At 40.3% G+C, this 20,653-nt stretch overlaps 3 protein-coding genes and 1 pseudogene across 5 annotated transcripts in view; 2 read left to right on the plus strand and 2 right to left on the minus strand.

Moving 5' to 3' along the window:
- Nucleotides 1-956: 956 nt before the first annotated feature.
- On the minus strand, nucleotides 957-4,577 carry LOC144629637 (armadillo repeat-containing protein 8-like; annotated as a pseudogene). The gene is made up of 4 exons (XR_013566407.1): nucleotides 4,566-4,577; nucleotides 1,990-2,088; nucleotides 1,261-1,524; nucleotides 957-993 (listed from the first exon to the last, which is right to left on the minus strand). The product of XR_013566407.1 is annotated as an armadillo repeat-containing protein 8-like (transcript).
- On the plus strand, nucleotides 4,531-8,016 carry LOC144630198 (uncharacterized). The gene has a single exon (XM_078488521.1). It carries the CDS (start codon nucleotides 4,765-4,767, stop codon nucleotides 7,738-7,740), a length of 2,976 nt encoding a protein of 991 aa, XP_078344647.1. The 5' UTR covers nucleotides 4,531-4,764; the 3' UTR covers nucleotides 7,741-8,016.
- A 273-nt stretch (nucleotides 8,017-8,289) lies between these two features.
- The window catches only part of LOC144630260 (uncharacterized), a 147,329-nt gene continuing 134,965 nt past the window's right edge, over nucleotides 8,290-20,653 (plus strand). The window contains exons 1-3 of one of the 2 annotated variants that reach the window (XR_013566486.1): nucleotides 8,290-8,590; nucleotides 12,342-12,406; nucleotides 13,574-14,698. Coding sequence is in view for 1 of the 2 variants with exons in the window: in XM_078488598.1 (XP_078344724.1) it covers nucleotides 8,304-8,590; nucleotides 12,342-12,406; nucleotides 13,574-13,626 (405 nt within the window). In the remaining variant the exon portion in view is untranslated. Of the gene's footprint in view, nucleotides 8,591-12,341; nucleotides 12,407-13,573; nucleotides 15,032-20,653 lie in introns of those variants that run through there. The other variant, XM_078488598.1, reaches the window with a different exon arrangement.
- Nucleotides 18,271-20,380, minus strand: LOC144630064 (uncharacterized). The gene is made up of 2 exons (XM_078488344.1): nucleotides 19,755-20,380; nucleotides 18,271-19,617 (listed from the first exon to the last, which is right to left on the minus strand). The coding sequence occupies exons 1-2, from the start codon at nucleotides 20,332-20,334 to the stop codon at nucleotides 18,557-18,559; spliced, it is 1,641 nt and encodes a 546-aa protein (XP_078344470.1). The 5' UTR covers nucleotides 20,335-20,380; the 3' UTR covers nucleotides 18,271-18,556.

Raw genomic sequence — 20,653 nt, forward strand, 5'->3', positions numbered from 1 at the left:
TCCCGTCCTTCTTTTCCCCTCCACCGTTGTCTGAACTTCGTTTAGATTAAAGTCTTTTTAAGGTTGGTTTTCACTGGGCATAAGCACATGATAAGTACTAGCATAAGCGCATAAAAATAATGAACATACTCATTATTCTTAATTCGTCTTCACTAGGAATAAGCATAAGCTGAAGCACAAGGAAACAACATTGTTCGTTCTAATTGCGCTTATGCTTTGTGAAGATAGCATAAGAAGAATAAGAATGTCGTTCTTCTCATGCGCTTTTACTTATACTTGTACCCCTTTAATGACGAACGTCCGGCAATAAGGGACCTGACCTGGCCATTCTCACTCCTTGTTGTCAGCCAACTACATTCATTGAAAACGCAAACAACTCGCAAGCAACCCGAGTATTTTCTACGACAGTTACAGATGCAGTGTGTTTTATTAGCGCTACAAATATCCTTTCAAAACATCAGCAAGTTGTATAAACTTTTACTGGTATATTTTGGCGCCCAAGAGGTGTGAGATGTACTAGGCACCATCCCTTTTATCGCAGAACGTCTTGTTTTACTAGATTTTATTATTCTTTCAGGCTTTGTTGGTCCCAAACTCTTGGTATTGGTATTTTAAAATTCAAGATGGCGGCAAAACCTGTCTTAACATTTGCATACGATAAGCAAATTAAAAGTTTTTTTTATTTTTTTGACACATTTACTTTATTTCAGAATATTGGCCTAATGGTCACTTGAATATTTGTAATCTCACTCCTATCAGTCCAACCTCTTTACAGGAGCTACCCTAAGGCCAAAATTAACTTAACCTGAAGAGGTGACCACGTGACCTTTGTAAAGAGGTTGCGTAACTAAAAGCCTGACTGCATTATTTTGTTACAAACAGTTAAGGAACCAGTGATATAAATGCTGAAGACTTTATTGACATGATTTGACTTTATACAAAGATTCCGGTAACGAATAATATCACGTGAACTGCTGAAGTGCCGTCTTTACCCTATGGAGAGAGAGAGAGAGAAAAGGTTAAGTTCAGGCGACAAATTAGAATTACTGGTTTTGTAAGAAAACTTATCATATCTTAAACAGACTGTGCCACAGCTGAGTTAAGTGTATAAAGTTTTGTCAAATACTCGCTGTGAAACTTAACGTTAGCGAAGAAATTACTTTTGTGAATCAAATAACCCACCCAAGTACCCACCCCTCCCCCGTTTCTTAAATCTGTCTTTGTGCTTCTCAAAACCATGCTAAAAATGTATTACTCTACCTTTCAAACAAATTGACGTCTGAAGTTGTAAGAAGAGACCGGCAGAAGTTTCTGCACTCCAAGATCACGAAGTTTTTGTTGTCTGTCCACAGCTCCGTCTTCTGTGCTCCATACCAGGTTGGACACGCAGTAGGTAGCCGCCATTTGTAACTTCACGCTGTCGTTCATCATGTAATGCATGAGTCTTTTTAGCAGGCTCTCATCTCGCATCACGAATTCCTTGGCCGAAGAGCCGTTGGCGATGTTAGCGATCACGCACAGCGCCTAAGAACACAACAAATTCAAATGAAATATTTAAATAAAATCCTCCGTTGTGTGGTTCCTGTTATTAAAATCTTAGTGGAAGCATTTGCACAGTTGTAGTTTTTAAATTCTCCAATTAAAAAACAAATAAATATCGCGAGTCATGGCATAATGTGTGGTATACTTCGTGTAAGCCGCACTTAAATTTCGCAACTATTCGTGAGCAGTAGGAAAGTTGTCACGTCAGCATGACGTCATAAGGCTCGGTCATGTTGTTAAGCAACTACTCTGGCAAAAACCGCGGGCTCAATCATTCCTTGAAAGAATTTCGATCGGCAACCAGGCCCTATCTCATATTTCCTTTGTCTAGCTTCTTCTCCACATCCCCCTCCCCCTCACCAAAAAATAACCACTTCTTTACGATACCTCTTCCACTTCACGGTGTTAATTTCAACCGGGGACACGTGCTTTATTGCTGGTATTCACCTGTTCTTTGACATCCTCAGTGCGATTTTCGCTGTCCAGTATCGGCTTCACACTTTCCATAACACGAGCGCCATGAAGGAGCATGATGCGATCGATATCCTACAAAAAATGGAATAAGAATCACTAAGCAGAGTTACTAAGAGTGCTCTGGTTGGACTTCAGATAAAACAGATTGAAGTGCAGATTGAAGCGGGCTGCAATGTCTTTGGTATATCTATCCGCGCAGCACGGAGCCATGGCAATAATGGAAACATGTTTCCCCTTTTTGCCAGAGGCCCAGGTTCGATCAAGGTACTTGTTCCAGCACTGTTCGTTACTTCGAATTAATGTGTAGTCCCTAACATTTTCAGCAAAATACTGTTCTTTTTAATGATATGGACAAGTGTTATTACGGGTTTCAACACATAACTTTTGATTTGAATTATACCACAGTTGAAAGGTTTGTTATCTTCTTAGACTCTTGGTAAATTTATTCGACGAAAAAATGTAGACTATTCGTTGCGTCCATTTTTTTCGGTTTATCCCCTTACAGCAGGAACGAAAATTAAAATCGGTTCAATAGGTTTTTATGCGTCAATCTCTGGTTAATTTTCACAGATTAACATGCCATGGAAACGAACTTATTAGAGAAAAACGCGAAATTTTTAACGTTAAAAAATTTACGTGCTAGCCGGTTGTAACCACGGTTCGATATATCCCATGACCGTTGTATGTGTCACTCTGTCAGGAAGACGGTTGCGCAAGATTTCTTGCCTACATTCGAAAAAATTCTACAAATATTTTCCGTCTTTCTAGAATTTTCAACTGAAAAATGCTGCAAATTTGCTGAGCTGTGCCAGCTTCGACAAGAACACGATGTTTTACGTATGACGTAAACAGTTATTTTAGCCGTTCATTTGATAAGAGCTCTTCCTAATCTTTTGACAGCATCTGATAAACTGTTTTCATTAGACTTTCTCAAAGCATAGCATATTTTTTAGTTTCATTAATCTAAAACCTCAAAGGCCCTTGAAGAACAGTGTCAGTTTTCTATAATTGTAGATATTTAGTTGGTGTAGTTTTCACTTGGACGTCACGACGTAAGCTTGCCAAATCTCCCAACTAAATCCACTTTGGTTAAGAAAAACAACACGCCAAGATTAAATATTTGATCTGTTCTGCTATTAAGTATTGCGTTTTGAGGTTCTTATTTGTCGCGCAAAATATCAAATTTAAATTACATGAAATTAATTAAAATAAAACAAGACGGGTCTAAAGCAGAATGGGTTTCTGTCTAAAGCCATATGAAGCTTTCCAATTATGGTTTTAACTGCAGCCGGATAAACAAAAGCACTGGAAAGTCCAATAGAATTATGGATGGATGGCATTCAGCCCAAGTTTTTTTCTTCCTTGTTCAGCAACTCGACGCGTTAATAAGATATCTGCAGATGACGTCATTGGTAAATGAATACCGTATTTTTTTTAAGCATGCAGATCATAATCACGATACAGCTGGAAACCCGGAATCACCCGGCACCAAAATAACGTAACCCTTGCCAAACAGTAAAGACACTTGCCAATAGTACTTTTCCGGTAGCGATTAAAAAACTTAGAATTAGAAATCTTGCCAAGATTTCTTAGCAGTTTCCACGGTAGCCAAATACTTCACAGCAGACACTTTTCCCAAAAACACATGTTAAAAAAAACTGCAGAGAAAGAATCGACCGTAACATGTTCACTATTTGATTGCTTTTGTGAAACAAAATGAAATCAAACTCCCATAAAGGTTAGCTAGCTTATATTTTCCCCTGACCTGACAGATAAAAGCTTACACACCAGTGATATAACAACACAAGTAAAACAACATAAAGGAAATATCAGGTTCCCTTACGTCTTTATGTTCAAATGTTTTTCCTATGTCGTTATGTTGTGTTGTTCGCACTGGTGACATAAAATATCAACGTAAGCAGGAGCCCAAGGTGTTTTGTGCGTTTGCGCATCCGTGCTGTTAAAGTAGAAGAGAAAAAACAGCTCACTCAGCGTAAATAATAGCAAAACAAATCCCTGCAAAACACACAGCTTCAGATAACAAACTGCATAACAATCCTATCATGACACTAGCAACAATAGGTGAAATCATCTGTAACGTCGCTATTAGCATAGCATGGGTTACCTCACACGGGGAATCCCCCACCCAACAACGTACGCCTCAAGACAAAAATAACCAAACAATGTTATCTTTTTCCAACCTGTGTTTCTCTTTTCTAACACAAGATCGAATACAAAATGAGTTACATTGTAACTAACAAAAACTTTGAATCTGTAAGAAAAGAAAATTGCTGTAGTAATTTCACAATGGGCAAAAACATATGCTGTTAATATGGCGTGACTCCCGGAAGTAATGCATGCTTGTTGTAATTGTTTACTCTGTCATCGGAACTGAGTCGCGCTAAGACGCCCTCAAACGAGCCATTGGATTTTCCGAATGTAATAAAAGGTCAGAATGTTAATATGACTTGGCTCGGCTGAAGATTTTTTGTTTGCGTAGGATTAGAACGAATGTCGTGAGTTACTTTACGTCGAAACCACGCAAATACCTCAAACCTCATAACAGCGTCTGGCGGAAAAACAGGGAGGAAATATCGGTAGCTTCCAGCATAACCCGGAAGGACGGAATAATTTGTTTATGAAATCACAAACATCATAGGCGAGAGTAATTGAATCAAATCTACACGTACGACTAGGTGCTTGATTCGCTCCACACGTTCCCGCTGGCGACGTCTCGTGTATTTTGACATGAAAGGCTCACTGATAATACTCTGCTGTTTGGTTCTCGCTGCGATCAAGGCAACAGGACAAGTAACCAGCTTTAAACTCTGCCCTGCATCTTTCTGTATTTCGAAAAAGATGTCATCGTTCTTCGAAACAGATAACGGAACGGTCCCAGTGCAAGCCGTACAATGTGCGTTGAAAAGCAACAAGATAAATGACCGATGTACAGTGGATATTAGTGTGATTTTAAAAACACTAACAACCAGTCAAGATGTCGTGTTATATTTTGCCGCCATATGTCTCACTCCGATGGAAATTGTTTTCAACAATTCTTTAAACGCTACGAAGAAAAACGCTATATCTTACCTGCAAATTAAGGGGCAATGTAGCGTTTCAGTCGATGATATTTCTCACTGGGGAAAAGCTACAGACTTTCGAGTCTTTTACGTACTGGAAAACGCGACTTTACTCGAAGGAAATAATTCGCTGGGAAATAACTCTCTTCAGGCATTAAAAAATGTTGGTTCTGTTTTAATTGACAAATCAGAACCGCGAAACATTCCCAGCATGTTTAGTAAAAACGTCTGGCCCAGAATGGCTGAGGTGGGATTTTCCAACTTACAACTTACGACGATACCTGCAGAGTTTAATACCACGATGCCGCAACTGCAATCGCTTGAGCTTGCAAACAATAAGCTTACAAAACCACCATCGTTTCCATGGTGTAACACCACTCTCCAACTGCCAAGAGGATTACAAAGAACTCCAACCGGAAATCATCATTACCAATTTGGTACTAACGTGCATCCGAAGATTTACCGACGATTTTTCGATCTGTCGTACAACAAGATCGAAGATTTATCGACTCACGAATTTCGAGGACTTCTCAATAAACTGACTCTGCAGGGAAACGGTTTGAAAGTCATCGGACCATCGTGTTTCCGCAGTTTGAAGGGAATACATGTGATAGACCTCAGCAAGAACAAGTTGAATGATTTACCATTAGAGCTGTTCCAAGGACTCGATAGTTTGCTCGAATTACGACTTGATCACAACAACATTTCGGTAATACGTAAAGAACTCTTCAAATCTGTGACGCAAATCAAACGAATTGACTTGAATGGCAACAAACTGAGCTATATTCCAAGAGAATCGTTCAGCAAGTTAAAAAATATCAAAGTCCTGCATTTAGAAGATAACCGAATCACGCGATTGGATGACAAAGCTTTCCCCGTAGATTCAAGTTCCCTGGAAAAAATTTACCTCCAAAACAACAAAATAAGTCGAATTCCAACCTCACTTTTACTGCAACGAAGCACCACAGAAACCGACCTGTCCTTTAATCAGTTGACTTTTCAAGACTTTAACAGGTTGTTACAAGAATTAGATTATGATGCATTTATGTTTCAGCATCGTGATACTGCAAGCTCCCCTCAAGTTAGAATGCAAGAAAGTTTAAAGTACATCAGCTTCGCTAACAACAAGTTCACTACGGTAAACATCGAGGTATTCAACAAAACCGAGGAAGTTAAGTTCGAGTATCTTCTACGAGTTTACAAAATCGACATGACGGGGAATCCCCTTATGTGTGACTGCAAGATTTTGTTCTTGACTCGCTGGCTACGAGCTTTGGTGCATAGGGTGACGCGCATTCGAGATGAACAGTTTCAAACTTGGAAATGCGCCGCTCCGAGTGAACTCAAAGGTAAATCGATTCTATCCGTGGATGAAGATCAATTTAAATGCCAGAGAAATCTAGAAAACTGCCCCAGCGGTTGTTTGTGTTTTGTGCGCGCTTTAGACGGAACTGTCGACATCGATTGTAAAGGAAGAAACCTAACCGCAGTGCCTCCCAAAGTTCCATGCGGTCGCATAGAGCTTAACTTACAATACAACGACATCCGGGAGATTCCACCCTATCCTTATATGGAAAATGTGACGGCGCTGTATTTGACACAAAATAAGATTCAAGTATTAAACGACTCTACAGTGCAAAAACTAACACGAATTAAAATTCTGTTTATCGATTCCAATAAACTGACCGATTTACCCAGGAATATCGAAAAGGTAAACTTTACAACTCTGGCGTTACACCACAATTTCTTTAAATGCGACTGCAAAACAAAATGGATGAAAAACTGGTTACGCGGAAAAGAAAGTCAAATACCGAACATTAAAAACATTCTTTGCAATTCTGAGGGAAGTACGCAAGGAAAATCAATTTACACTCTGCCAGATGACGAGTTTGTTTGTAAGCAGAATGTGCAAGACACGACTACTAAACAATCTATAATAAAGGACAAAACTTTTAGAATTATCGCCCTGACTCTTGGAAGCTCGCTGGTTTTGACTATTATCGCTTTCATCCTGGTTTACAAGTTTCGTGGAGAAGTAAAGGTCTTCATGTACACCCACTTCAATTGGCACCCATTCGACCGCATAGATGACTCGGATCCAAGCAAGACATACGACGCGTTCGTATCGTTCAGCGGTAATGATTACCAATGGGTTGTGAACACTTTGCAAGAGCGACTCGAAAATCACGACCCTCCTTACAAACTATGCATTCATCAACGTGACTTCCTAGTGGGCGCACCAATCCAAGAAAACATTCTGAACAGCGTCGACCAAAGTAAACGCATGCTCATGGTGCTATCTCGGGACTTTTTAAGGAGCGAGTGGTGCCTGCTGGAGTTTCGCGCCGCGCATCGTAAGGTGTTAGAGGAACGCATGAATTATCTGATAATTATTCTGTTTGATGACGTAAACATGGATGAGCTTGATGACGAAATGAAGCTGTACATGCGCACTAACACGTATCTCAGTGTCAGCAACAAGTGGTTTTGGGAGAAGTTGTATTACGCGATGCCGCAAAGTACTGTGGCAGAGTTTAGAGCGCGACATCTCTCAAGCACTTCCTCGAATGCTGGTTTAGAATATTCCACAGAGACAGTGCACAAGAATGGCGCATACCTTAAAGAAACTGTTATTTTAGAGTGAACCATGTAATCTGGTAAATTATCAAATATTAAACGTCGTCTATGTATGTTACACTACTTTACATTGTTAATAACTTCGAAAAGACGTCCCAAGGAACAAGGCAGTATGTGAAAACTTGTGTCGTAAGATGTAACGCACTTCGTAACATAAGACCGCAACATAAAGCGAAATGATCGTGCCACAAAAAAGGAAACTGTTATACATGTAGTGGGTAGGAGTTCTTCCGTTTGACCTCGCATGAGGTCAAGAATTCAGTTGGCCAAAGTACTTATGCAATGAGAACAAATACAATATGATAAAAAATTAGATCAGAAGAAATTTTATAAATATTACTACAAGCCAGTTATAATATATATAGAAAAGTCGTATACATTGTGAAGTTAAAGGTTGTTCAATCCCCGGAACACAGTAAGAAAAAAAAAATAAAGGCAAAATAAAAACCATGTGCATGTTGGGAGCTTAAGCTTGGGCTACCTGTGAACACAGCAGCGTGCACTATAGGGTACATTTCGTTATGGAGTATTTGACGTACTAATCGGTACCCCAAGTACTGACTGACAAACATGACGGCTTGGCTCGGATTATTGCGGCATAAACAGTTGATGTCGAACATTTACCGAAAACGACTGGTGTGTAACAGAAATTACTATCGGAAAGCAAAAAGAAAAACACGATCGATTGCCCAGGATAAAATTGACATTGATGGCATTTTAGGTGGTTCTTCTGGTGCAGGATCGTTCAGTAAACCTGTTGCCAATACTGCTACCAAGAGTCCAGGAGACATTACAGCTGTTGAAATGTGGCAGGGTTCAGATGAGAGAACTACCTTACTTAAGAAAGGCGAAAAAAGGTGGGTACAGGAATACATTTTGTTTTCATGTCTACAGTTCGATAAGTATTAAACGTCGGGATATGTTCAAACTCATTTTCGTCCTCATAGCCCTTTCGTTTCTCTTAGGCGGCTGAGCCTTGGCACGAGAAAACGAAGGGCTCTGGGGACAGGGAATTTCCAGTCCTAGATTCAAGGACTTCCGGTCTTCATGTATGCAGTCATGACGTTTTAAAATAATGTATGAGGGAGTCGTTATGTTTTTGACTTCCATTTAGGAATTCTTTCTTCCAAACAGCCAATCAAAAAAATTCGAATTAATTCAAAAATCCTATGTCCCCATAGCCCTCCGTTTTCTCGTGCCAAGCCGGCTAAGAGAAACAAAAGGGCTATGGGGACGAGAATGGTATAAACTGCGGATAAATGTTTTAATATAAAAATATTTTGTGGAACGACCTGACATGGAACGAAGTGACTTTGGAACGAAGTGACCAGATACCCTTGGGAGGACCCTGAACACCACAACACCACAAAAAATGAAACAAACACCGCGTCACCACAAGAAGATTTGCCAAAACACTGTCACCGCACTATATTTTTATATCCCAGGATTAAACGTTCACCAGTTATATAATGTTTTTTGAAGAGAATCTATGTCATTACCTCAACAACAACAAAATTAATTTGCAAACAGTGGATATCTTCCATTCAATACCGTGATCAATCCGGTGGACCATTCAATTTGCCGTAATCCATTCAATCTGATGGTCCATTCAATATGGTGATCAACTCAATCTTATGGTCCATTCAATACGGTGATCCAATCAATCCGGTGGTCAATTCAATACGGTGATCCATTCAATTCAGTGATACTCCATTCAATTCAGTGATCCGTTAAATTTGGTGATACTCCATTCAATACAGTGGTCCATTCAATTCGGTTATTTGCCATTCAACTGACAGTCATTCAATATGAAAGTGTTCCATTCATTTTGAAATTATGCCATTCAGCTGTGAGCCATTCAATTTAAACGTGATCCATTCATTTCGATAATACACCATTCAATTTGTTAGTGTTGATTTTGACATCATCCACCCGCCATACACGCAGTGCCGTAGCAGTGTTAGATATATTGGGGGGCACAGCACGAGTGCCAAAGTCGCGAGCTTATAGGGGTGCTCGGGGGCATGCCCCCCCCCCCCCTGAGAGATTTTTATATATAGGGTCTCTAAAAATAGCATTTCCAGCCTTCTGAGAGCAGTCTCCAGGAATTTTTAACTCACTACATTTGGGCCTTGTAACACTGATTCCAGGCTTAAGGCCGGTAAATCAGCATTCTAAAATTGTTCTTGGGGGTAATACTGCACTTCTTGAATTGAATATTTTAATTTTGAGGTCACCAATTTTAGGGGGGGGCCAGTATGCTGGTGTGCTACTGCACACTACCAGAGCTGGAAGCAAAGAATTCCTTTTGGCTAGAGGCTAAGAATACTGTGCCAAATAGAGTTCAGTTAAGAGCCATGGTGGATGCCAGATGCACCCCTAAGGAGTGAAGATGGCAAAGTAGAATGATAATTTTCAATAATATAATCTCCTATCAGGGCTTGAAATATCGGCCGTTCAACGGACAATGTCCCTTCAAAATTGGCTATTGTCCGGACAAATCCCTGGATTGCCGGACAAGTTGTCAGGTCATTTGCGTTTTTTGAGATATGTGTTCTCGGAAAAGAAATAATATAACACTAACTAGAGAAGTAGTTTAGTCTCAAATTTCCACGATATCGTCAAGTCACAACCACAAGTCAGTGTGTCTACCGCTATCAGAAAGGACCCTCGTGAAGAACAATTAATTAGCGCCGCGCCGAGAACAACCCAAGTATCATTTGTTGCAAACATGTATGCAAGTGCCAGAAGCGAACAAGTTGTTGTTGAGATGTATTTAAGGGCTAGCCAAAAACTTTAGCAAAGAGCTTTCTTCAGTAGCAAAATGTTTGTGATTCAGTTATTGGAATTTTTACAAAAAAAGTCTGTCAAAATTACAATAACGTCACTTCCAGCATACCCTGGAAAACATGCTTGGCAACTAATCTTTAACAATACACAAAATGCTCATGCAACTCGAGGCGGGGCGAAAAAAACAAAAACAAAAAAGGGGAAGAATTAGGTTGTATATCAAGTATTCTAAATGGACCAAAGATAGAGAACAGTAACAAGTTTACTTAAAATTACACTGTAAATTGAATTGAAACATTGCTGCTAAATTTCAAAACCCTCAGAAGATATATGTAACTTGAAAGTTAAGTGTTTCTTGTTGTATGTTTACATCTTCAAATTAGCTTCTTTCATCATATTAATTTAAAAGTCGATTGAAGCCTTCGGCTTCCATAAATTTTGCACATTTGAATTTAGTTGTAGAAGCGATGTCAATTTCCTGAATAAAACCAAATGTTGCGGTTACATTGTGCGTTCTACGTACTGAATGTGATGCTCCGCTTTATCAGTAAAGAGAAGAAAAACTATTAACTTGTGTTAAATTTTTATTGGAAAGAAGACTTGGTTTAAGAGTTTTTTTTTTGTCAAACAAGTTTACTGGTTAATATCGTAAAAAATGTTGTGGTTATTCATCGTGGTAGAGTACAATAATAAAGTATTTTTCGTTTGTCTCACGACGTAGTCACGTGTGATGGAGATCGCCACGTTTCAACTGCACACTGCTAGTCTTCATCAGGCGATAAGGTCGACTGGTTGTGCGTGAACTTATAAAGCACGCTGCCGCGCTGTGATTGGTTGGTTTTCCACAGCTGTGGTTGGTGCATTTCGATCCTCGCTGTTTCTGTGTCCTGTTGTTCTCTCAGTGGTCCGCTGTCGTACAGTTCTCCTGTTGTTGTGTTTCTTGATCGTGGGCATCCATGCTTCAGGAATTTCAATTCCATTATCCCTGTTGATATTATTAGGGTGAAGTCTTATGTGAATTGCCTCTTTGACCCTGCAATTGTACCAGTGTGGGCCACGATCAATAAACTTAACCTCATTCCAAAGTGGGTAGTGTCCAGTGTTGTTGGTGTGTTCTGCAACGGCGGAGGTCTGGGTACGGGGGAGTTTACTTGAGCATCATGCAATAATATTATTTGAGATCAGTATTACAATAGTCAAGATTGTCCCAATTTGACCAGTCAAAAATGGGTCATGTCCCAGCAAAAATACATTTGCCAGGACAATGTGATCGGCGCCTGCAAGTTAGTTACTTCGAGCCCTGCCTGTAGTCCGTTTTCTTTACCTAAAAATGCATTTTTTTTTCTCCAGTGTGTTTTGTTCTTTGTTCTTTAATCAAAACATGTGGAATTTTAATACAGCTCAGTGTGTGAAGCATTGTGAATGTTTTACACTCCCCGGCTCCAAAAAATATCTTTAGAGGCCCAGCAAAGAATTATGTAGATAGTTAAGGGAGGGGGGGGGGGGTTGACAAAGATTAACCACTTGGCGGGGGGTTATTGTCACGAAAAAAAAAAAAAGAGGCAAATATCACTTGTCTGTGACTATGCCTTCCCTCTGCTGGGTCAGAGAAAACGTTGATAGGTGTATAATGCATGCAATGTACATATAGTGTTTGCTGTTGTTCCTTCTTTAGACAATAGATTATCTTTGCAAAACTGTCTTTGTCAAAAAGGAATCAAATGCCACGTACTCTTACTGAAACCTTGAGTGGTTATATTGGCATTATTTAAATGTACGAAATATAACAAACATTTTATGTTCATTTTGTTTCCCTAGGGTGGCAATAATTGCAGTTGCAACAATGCTCATTGCTTTTGTGGGAATTAAATCAATGGTGTATGGTAAGGCTGCATATTCCCATTTTTTTTGTGGAACTCAATTAGAACTTTCAAGTTTTCAAATATGCTATCTTTGTTGGCGAGCAAAGAAAAATAGAGAAAGATAAAGAAAAATTATTTCGGTCATGGACAGTATTTTGGCTAACTTTAAACCTGCTGTAACTCTGCCAATTTAATCAGATCATAGCCGCAATGAATTTATCTTTTTTTCCACACCCAGCTACCTGTCTTTGAACTTCATAACACCTTTCAATTCACCCAGGGAAGGGAGAGCTGGGGGGAGCAGCTTTCTGATAAAAATTAAAATGAAAATATGGCCGACACAACAACCACTGTGTACACATGAAAGTAGCTCTAATGTTACTGTTCGACAATTGGGCAGAATAATACAAAGGCAATACAAAGGAAGTGTTTTGTCGAATTAGCAGTAGCATTCAGAGAGCTGTTTGGCACTAGCGTGGTAAGACTCGTTCCCCAGGGGGCTCCTCGCTTTGGCCCCAACTTTTCTTTGCCAATATTTTTCCCCCAGTTTCGACTTTTCCCCACCCCCACCAACTGCCCCTGGGTATTAGAACATGCTGAGACAGTTGTCTTTAGGTACATTGCCTCTCAAAGGGGAAGTATTGAGGGGAATTTGATTTTTTTTTTCAAAACTGTGCTGTAATACCTATACTTGTTTAGAAAATAATCCTAGAACACTAGAACAATCCTAGAACAATCTTTATCTGCCACGTTTGTGTCTATATCAAAAGGTCATCATGACGGAAATTTACATGAACGTCTGAACAGGACTTGCAGGGAGGTTCTCACATTCAAACATGTAAAATTAAATAATTAAATCATTTCTTAGTAAACCTGGGCTGAGATGTTGAAATATAATGTTTTTCTCTACCATTGTCCTTTAGAAAGCACTTGTTTTATTAAGCCGTCAAGCATTCTTGTCAAAATGTTTTCTTTGCCAAGTAGCGTATACAGGGAAGATAGTATGTATAATTGACAGACTAATGGGATTTGCACTCTCACCCACCATCTTAGGTTCGGATGCAATGCAATGAGGAGAATGACATTTACTTATTTAATCTACATGTGTATTGATGGATGGGTTTTGGTGTTCACTTCACTCGGCACCACTCTTTGAGTCTCTGAGTCTGTTTATGTTTTTTTTTTTAGTTGCCGAAAAATGGAAAACTCCCAGTGACACAGCAGTGGACCAACAACCTTAGAATGCTACTTCTAACAAGCCCAGAGTCGGTCCTGCTATCACAACACAAGCTACAGACAGCCGGATAATTCATGTGGATTTTTATGAGCTGCATAGTTTTTTGAAAGCTCCACATTGAGGAGAAAAAATGCAAGCAACAAGTGACATTTGCGGCCAAATTTCTCCACACAAATGACGAATGCAACAATGTGACAAGTATGAAAGTTTAATGCGATAAAACCTGGTGTGGAACAGTGCGAAACGCTCTGAAAAATACTAATCACACACATTATCAAACACGGACCAGAAAACACCAAAAAACTCTACCATTTAACAATCAAAAGCTACCTGTTCACTAATTCTACTCCTTGTTTTTCCTGTTTGCCGCAGTCCGACTGACCCATGATTTTTGTAATTTTTTCAAATCCACTTTGGAAAAGGGTTTTGATGTCAAACATTTTCACACCTTTCATCTAGAAAAATAAACATTTCTTTTGCAAACGTTTTCCCTAAATGCTGAAAACCAGTTTCAACCTTAACTACAGTACCTTCAAACGGTCATAAGTGACATTAGTATATACCACACAGGTGAATAGTGCTTTTCCCGCCCGCATTGGTATAAGCAAAGTACTAGTCAACTGCGAGCAGCTTAAGAGAAACAAACTGCCTTCGATAACTCTAATCTTCCGCTAACTCGAACGAACTTTCGTTTCCCTTCAGGTCATTCTCTATATAATTTTACCCTCGATAACTCGAACCATGTCTGTCAATACATACTAGTTATGCAACGCTTTCGAGTGGTATACTATGGAATATCCCACGAGTCACTTGTATTTTCTCGGTATACACACGAGCCTTTAGGCGAGTGTGTATACCAAGAAAATACAAGTGACAAGTGGGATATTCCATAGTATACCACGAGAAAGTGTTGTGTAACTATTTTATACCATGCCATAGAAAATACGCTTACTAAATTTCGTCGAGAATGTAATCGCAGCGCACGATGGGAAGGTTGGGCTGAATACCGTCGAATATACAACGGCTTTCCTGTATTCTGATTGGCTGTATTTTCTATGGCATGGTATAAATGACAAGTCAAAACAAACAGTGTGTTGTAGTCCAAACCGTTGACATTATTTTGATACCGATTCTTCCAAATCTGTCCTAAGAAACTTTAAAGGATTATCGCCAGGGCGAATTAACTGACTATTTCTAGAAAAGTAAATCGCATAAACTCTGTAGCAGTTGATTATAGCATTAGCATTGTTCTGTTTGAAACCTGCTAAGACCTGCTAAGTTCGCAGCTATTAAATTTGCTTTGTTTTACGTTACGTTCTGATGTATACCTGACAGTGATTTAGAAATATGTTGTTCCTTTCTCTTTCGGCTTATCTATACTCTAATTAAATTTGTTTATTTAAAATGTACACTGGTCTACACCGTTCTATGAATAGAAAATCAGTAAACACCCTTTTCTCTATTTCCGGTAATTTGTTTTCAGCTCCCGATAACTCGAACAATTTTCAATTTCCCTTGAAAGTTCGAGTTATTAAGCTTTTGTTACCTATTGATAGCTTATACTAGTAAAATAGACCCATACGTAAAGAAATGTTCCTCACAGGGAACTTGCAACGTAAATAGTTAAAAAATTGTTCTGTGGAGTCTTATTACAGAAACTGTGCATTGAAAGTCAACCATTTTGCCATATCTTGAAGCGTGTGGCTCACTCCAGAAATCTCCACAATAAGTCACGTTCACGATATAAGATTCAGCTTTATAAGCACACGTGCTGTTTGCTGGTTATGGAACATTACCAAGAAGGAGATGGATGATGGATTAAAGTAGCCTAAAATATTTTAAGAGTTTATTTGTTAAAGCAGGTGCCCTCTCCTAGTCGTGGGCCCAAAATCATTTGGCATCCCCAAAAATTGGGAGCCGAAGAAATCTTAGCCCTCCCATCAAATTTGCCGCCCCTCCCCCCCAGTAATTAGTGACCGCTCCCTAAGACATTTATGGAATAAAATGGTTTTAAAGCCGATCTGGTTTTTATAACCTAAATTTTCGGTATAAGACTGTTCACCTCCATCAGAACTCTGACGAAAGCAAACGGTAAAGTCATCAAACATTTAGGTAATACAAAAAAAAAAAAACAGATCGGCTTAAAAACCATTTTATTTCATAAAGCATCTTTTTCTTTTGTCTGCCCTTCTTTATTAACTGACGTATGCTATTGCCATTTACACGAAAGAAAGACATGCTACTGAAGAAATTCTGTACTGAAATAAGAGTGTTTTTACGCCATGACTTTTTTTAAAAATGCAACTGAATTCCATAAAAATGATACGCCACATTACGCATCTGGACGTTCTCTATCTACATTTTCTAATCTTTACGACATTTGAGTTTAAAAGATTTTTCTGTTCTGGTCACGTGACTTGTCTAATATGGCCTTGATTTGGAACTCTTGGAGGACTCTTCAATGGAAAGTCTTATAATAAAGTCAAAAATCTTATTCGTATCTTCCTTAGCAACAAATTGGTAGTTAAGAGTCACCTACCTTAAAGGAGCTCAGTCACGGACAACTAATTTTGAAAAAACTGGCCGGGTTTTTTCAAGTTTGTCAGTCGTAATCCGTCTTAATCTTCGTCAGACGAAACCATCCATGGTTATTTTCGGGTTTTGATTACTCCTTTGTTGTTTCCTACATTACACAACTATTATTTTGAGGTTTGCTTCAATTTGAAAGTAATCAGAATCAAAGTCTCTTCGAGATATCAACGTTTTTGCATGAAGTACGAGTCGAAGGTTTATCCTGTGCATTGTTCTTCGAACTTATCATTACAGTTGCTTTGTAGTTTAGTTTAACAATTTCCTATCTTCGCGGAGGAAATGCAGCCATATAGTTTTGTCAAAAATGGCTCGTCCGCGCCGGGTATTTATACACATATTCCTTAACATTACACAAATAAACAGTGCAAATTTCACCGAGATCTGACAATTCTATACTTAAAAATTGCAAGGACCTTTCGAGGCAGTCGATTACGGCAGCGAAATTAGCAAATGAAACAGCAAACTGATAATTGCAGCGTACACAAATCGTTACACTCAAAGTGGTTTTGTCTAGGCTCTGCGAGGGTCAGATATCAAGACCCAGGATTAAACAAAAGCCATATATACAGTGAATGCTTTCGAATTATATTTGAAGATGAAATAAGAAAGAATTTTGCTGTCTTTGACTGAAATTCCACTCGAACTGCGTAGATACGATCGCATGTTGTAAAGCCGATTCATGCAACATTGCTGTCATTCCCTGTCAACGCGAGGTCACGTCCCAAACGACCTAGGCTGATGACGAAATAGAGTTGCGCTTGCATGTAGCGACCAAATTTGGCCTAATTTTTAACCGCTCCTAAGCTAAAAGAAGCCCCCATCTCTTGCATTTGTTTTAACTTCAATAATATCTTTGAAAAGAGCGAGTTTTTTGATATGGTTTATTTTTGACGTTTGTAATTTTTAAACAATGTAAGTGCTAGTGATTATTTATTCGTGTTTTAGTTACGCAATCCATTGTTTGTGCGACGCTTTTTATAGATCGCCTTTCAGACACACGTGCGTTGAGATAAGAAAGCTGACATGTCACTTTTAAAATTGTTATATAACGTTTGTAAATGTGACAAGTCGCGTTTTTTTTCACGAGATCGCAAGTGATCACCCACAGCGGAAAGTAATCCCTTGAGAAATTAAAACATTCCCTTGAGAAATTAAAAAAGTCCCTTGAGAGTTTACAAATATGTGGTTCCAAATTTTGTCCACTAACCCCTATTCTACGTTTTTGTCGAAAAAATGACTTAAAATATCGTGACAATGCTGATTGCTGACCATGTACCTGTAAAATCTGGCCTTGATAATAAGGAAATCCGTCTGCGCGAGGAGATGGGACACATCTTTAAGAACCCTCGCTCCCCACGGGATCAATCGCGATTTCTCCATTGTGTAATCGTTCTTCACTCGCGCGTGTACATCAATGCGCGCGCGAACAGTTTCGTATTCTTAGCCTAATGGTTGTCTTGGGTATAAATGGGGCCTAACTCCATTCCGCCTAAATTCCTTATGCAAAATGCGAAAAATACGAAAATTTTAAAAATTCATTGTTCAGCTATGCAATTTGGGATCAATGATCTGGTTTCAAGCAATCAGAAGCGAGTATATGCGGTAGCAGTACTGTTAATTTCTATTCCAAGCAAATATCACTGACAAGGCGTCACGTCAGTTCGGGACTGGTGAATATTATGAACTCTCATTTGCTGACTTCACTGAGTAACAGGCTGTATTGTATGCTGAGTAACAGGCTATATACTGAGTAACAGTCCAGTTGTTCAAAAGGTGGATAACGCTATCCACCGGATAAATTACTATCCAGTGGATTGCGCAGTTTATCTTGTTAACATTTATTCACTGGAGTAGCGATTTATCCGGTGGATTGCATTATCCACCCTTCAAACACAACTGGGCCCAGAAACATCTTGACAATACACGTAAAAGTTGTAACATCTGTAATTGTCATATGAGTGCCAATCAAAATTAATTTACAATTAATGTCACTGTTCGCGTATTCACCGTGAGTAACGCAATATCCGGTAACGCAATAAAGACAACAACAACAAGATGGCGTTATAGGGGGAACACAGCTCTGTGGCAGGTTAGTTTGCGACTTCGGGCTGTGCACGAAAAAATACAAGCCTCACTTATCTCCCCGCAAACTTGGGGATTAGGATAAGAGTATTGGCAGAGCCTTACTTATCTCCCCAGCACCGCACGGGCTGGATCGGACAAGATTCAGGCAAAGGTATAGAATTGCAAGGCAAAATAATGCCAAAAGCTTGGGGGAAGTCGCTACGCAGACTTAACCGCCACAGATGCGTGCAAGGCATGAATCCCCCCAAGCAAACCACCTAACCTAAGAATACATTACTAGATATGCTAGCCATTCTAGGGGCAGCGGAAAGGAGCACTGATTCTGGAGTGCGAATGTATAGCTGATAACAGTCGGAAGACCAACGGCCTAAGACCTTAATTAGCCAGTCTGGCAGACCCGCAGCTGCGGCAGTGGATGCGGCACCTATACGAAAACTATGACCTTTTAGACTCCTGTATGAGAGTCCAGCGCTGCGAGCCGAGTCCCGAAGCAGCTTAGTAACAGAGGACCTAGTGAGGAGGGATCCAGACTGAAAATAAAACAAGGGCCCAGGGCGCGGCTGCGCTAGTAAGAAATACTGTTGCATGGCTGAAACCGGGCAAAGCAAGGAAGAGCAGCGAGCAATACTAAGCGATTGCCCTTGCCTATATACATCGGTCTTAGATGACTTGAGGAGAACCACGATGCGCTGCGGGCAGGCCAGACTGGGAGAAAATGTAATACAATCAGTAGTGAGGTCAAATCTTGAGTTAAATCTACGAACCCCTTGATAGGTAAACTCGCTACACCGGAGAAAGGCAAAAAAGGCTAAAGTAAAGGCAGCCCAGACCATGGAAAAATCCCTGAGACTCAGTCGGCTCTGTAGAACGGGACGAATACTTAACAAAACCCTGGGGGTTACCGGCTGACGTAGGGTACGAGGGGAACCCTGATAGCGTAATATACCCCTCAGAACCTTTTTAAGAAGTGGGCGTTCCAACACTGGATCGCTAAATCCAGACCGGATGTGAAGATTTCGGACTGCCGCCAGATAAAGCTTAACAGTACTATGGCGAACTGTCCTGGCCAAATAAGAGGCAAAGTAAATGAGGGTGCCCTCCGAGGCGGGGAGTATGTCACCCAAAGGAGATATGAGGCGATTCATAAGGCAAAACTGGATAAACCTTTTCTCCCCAGAGTTATAGGTACGATTGGTGTTCCGTGACAGTGCCCAGTGCGCATACGTGAGGACCTCATCCCTCAGAGGGTCATCAGCGAAGGCGGGATGGTACAGGGGGTCTGGTCGGCCTGGGGGGCGAGTTCCCTGAAACGTTGAACCTGAAAGCGGGAAAGGGCATCAGCAATAGCATTGGAGACCCCTGGCACGTGACGGGCCCGAACCAAGAAATTATGTTTCATAGAGATGAGCACTAAAAATCGTACGAGATCCATGACCCTGGGAGCCTTGGAGTGACCTGAGTTAATGATTGCAACAACGCTCTCATTATCGCACCAAAACTGAAGGCGTTTTCCCGAAAATTGGGGGTGCCATAAGGCACAAGCTATCACAATAGGGAAGAGCTCTTGCCACTCAATACTAATCCCTTTTAATTTATTAATGAGGAGGTGTTGAGGCCACCGCCCTTGAAACCATTTGCCATTAAAGTAACCCCCAAACCCCACTGTACTGGCTGCATCAGTGTAAAGCTCCAGGTCAGGGGCAGCAGTGAGAAAGGAATCAAGGAACAAGGAACGCCCATTCCAACTGGTGAGGAAGACCCTCCACATGGATACATCCCGAAAAAATTCCTTGTTGAGGCGCACATGGTGAAACCGGCTTGGGACCCCACGGGTAAGATTGATCATGCGCTGTAGGAATGTACGGCCTGGGACAACTACTTTGCATGCGAATTGCAAAGTACCAATAAGGGATTGGAGTTCAATGAGACGAGCGGAGCGACGACCTTTAAATGAATCTAATAACATCTTAATCCTAGCGAGCTTGTCCTCAGGGAGACGAGCCTCCATGCGGACACTATCGAGAACAATCCCCATGAACTCTATGACTTGGGTGGGGCCCAGGGTTTTGGCTGCAACAGTTGGCACCCTAAGGGACATGAAAAGTTTTAACAGGGAGGCAAAACTACCCAGAAAATCTAGTTTACTACGTTCCGCAATGAAAAAATCGTCTAGAATGTGAATGACATGCTGCAACCCATAATTATGTTTAAGAATCCATTCCAAGGCATCGGATATCTGGTTGAAAAGGTAGGGGGCACTGCGAAGGCCAAAGGGGAGGTAAAGGTCAACAAAGTATTGGGATTGCCAGTAAATGCCCAAAAGATTCCAATCATCGGGGTGTATGGGCATAAGG

This window comes from Oculina patagonica, chromosome 11 (assembly GCF_052425735.1).
Source record: "Oculina patagonica isolate OP01 chromosome 11, crgOcupat, whole genome shotgun sequence".
In the NCBI taxonomy this organism is placed as follows: domain Eukaryota; kingdom Metazoa; phylum Cnidaria; class Anthozoa; order Scleractinia; family Oculinidae; genus Oculina; species Oculina patagonica.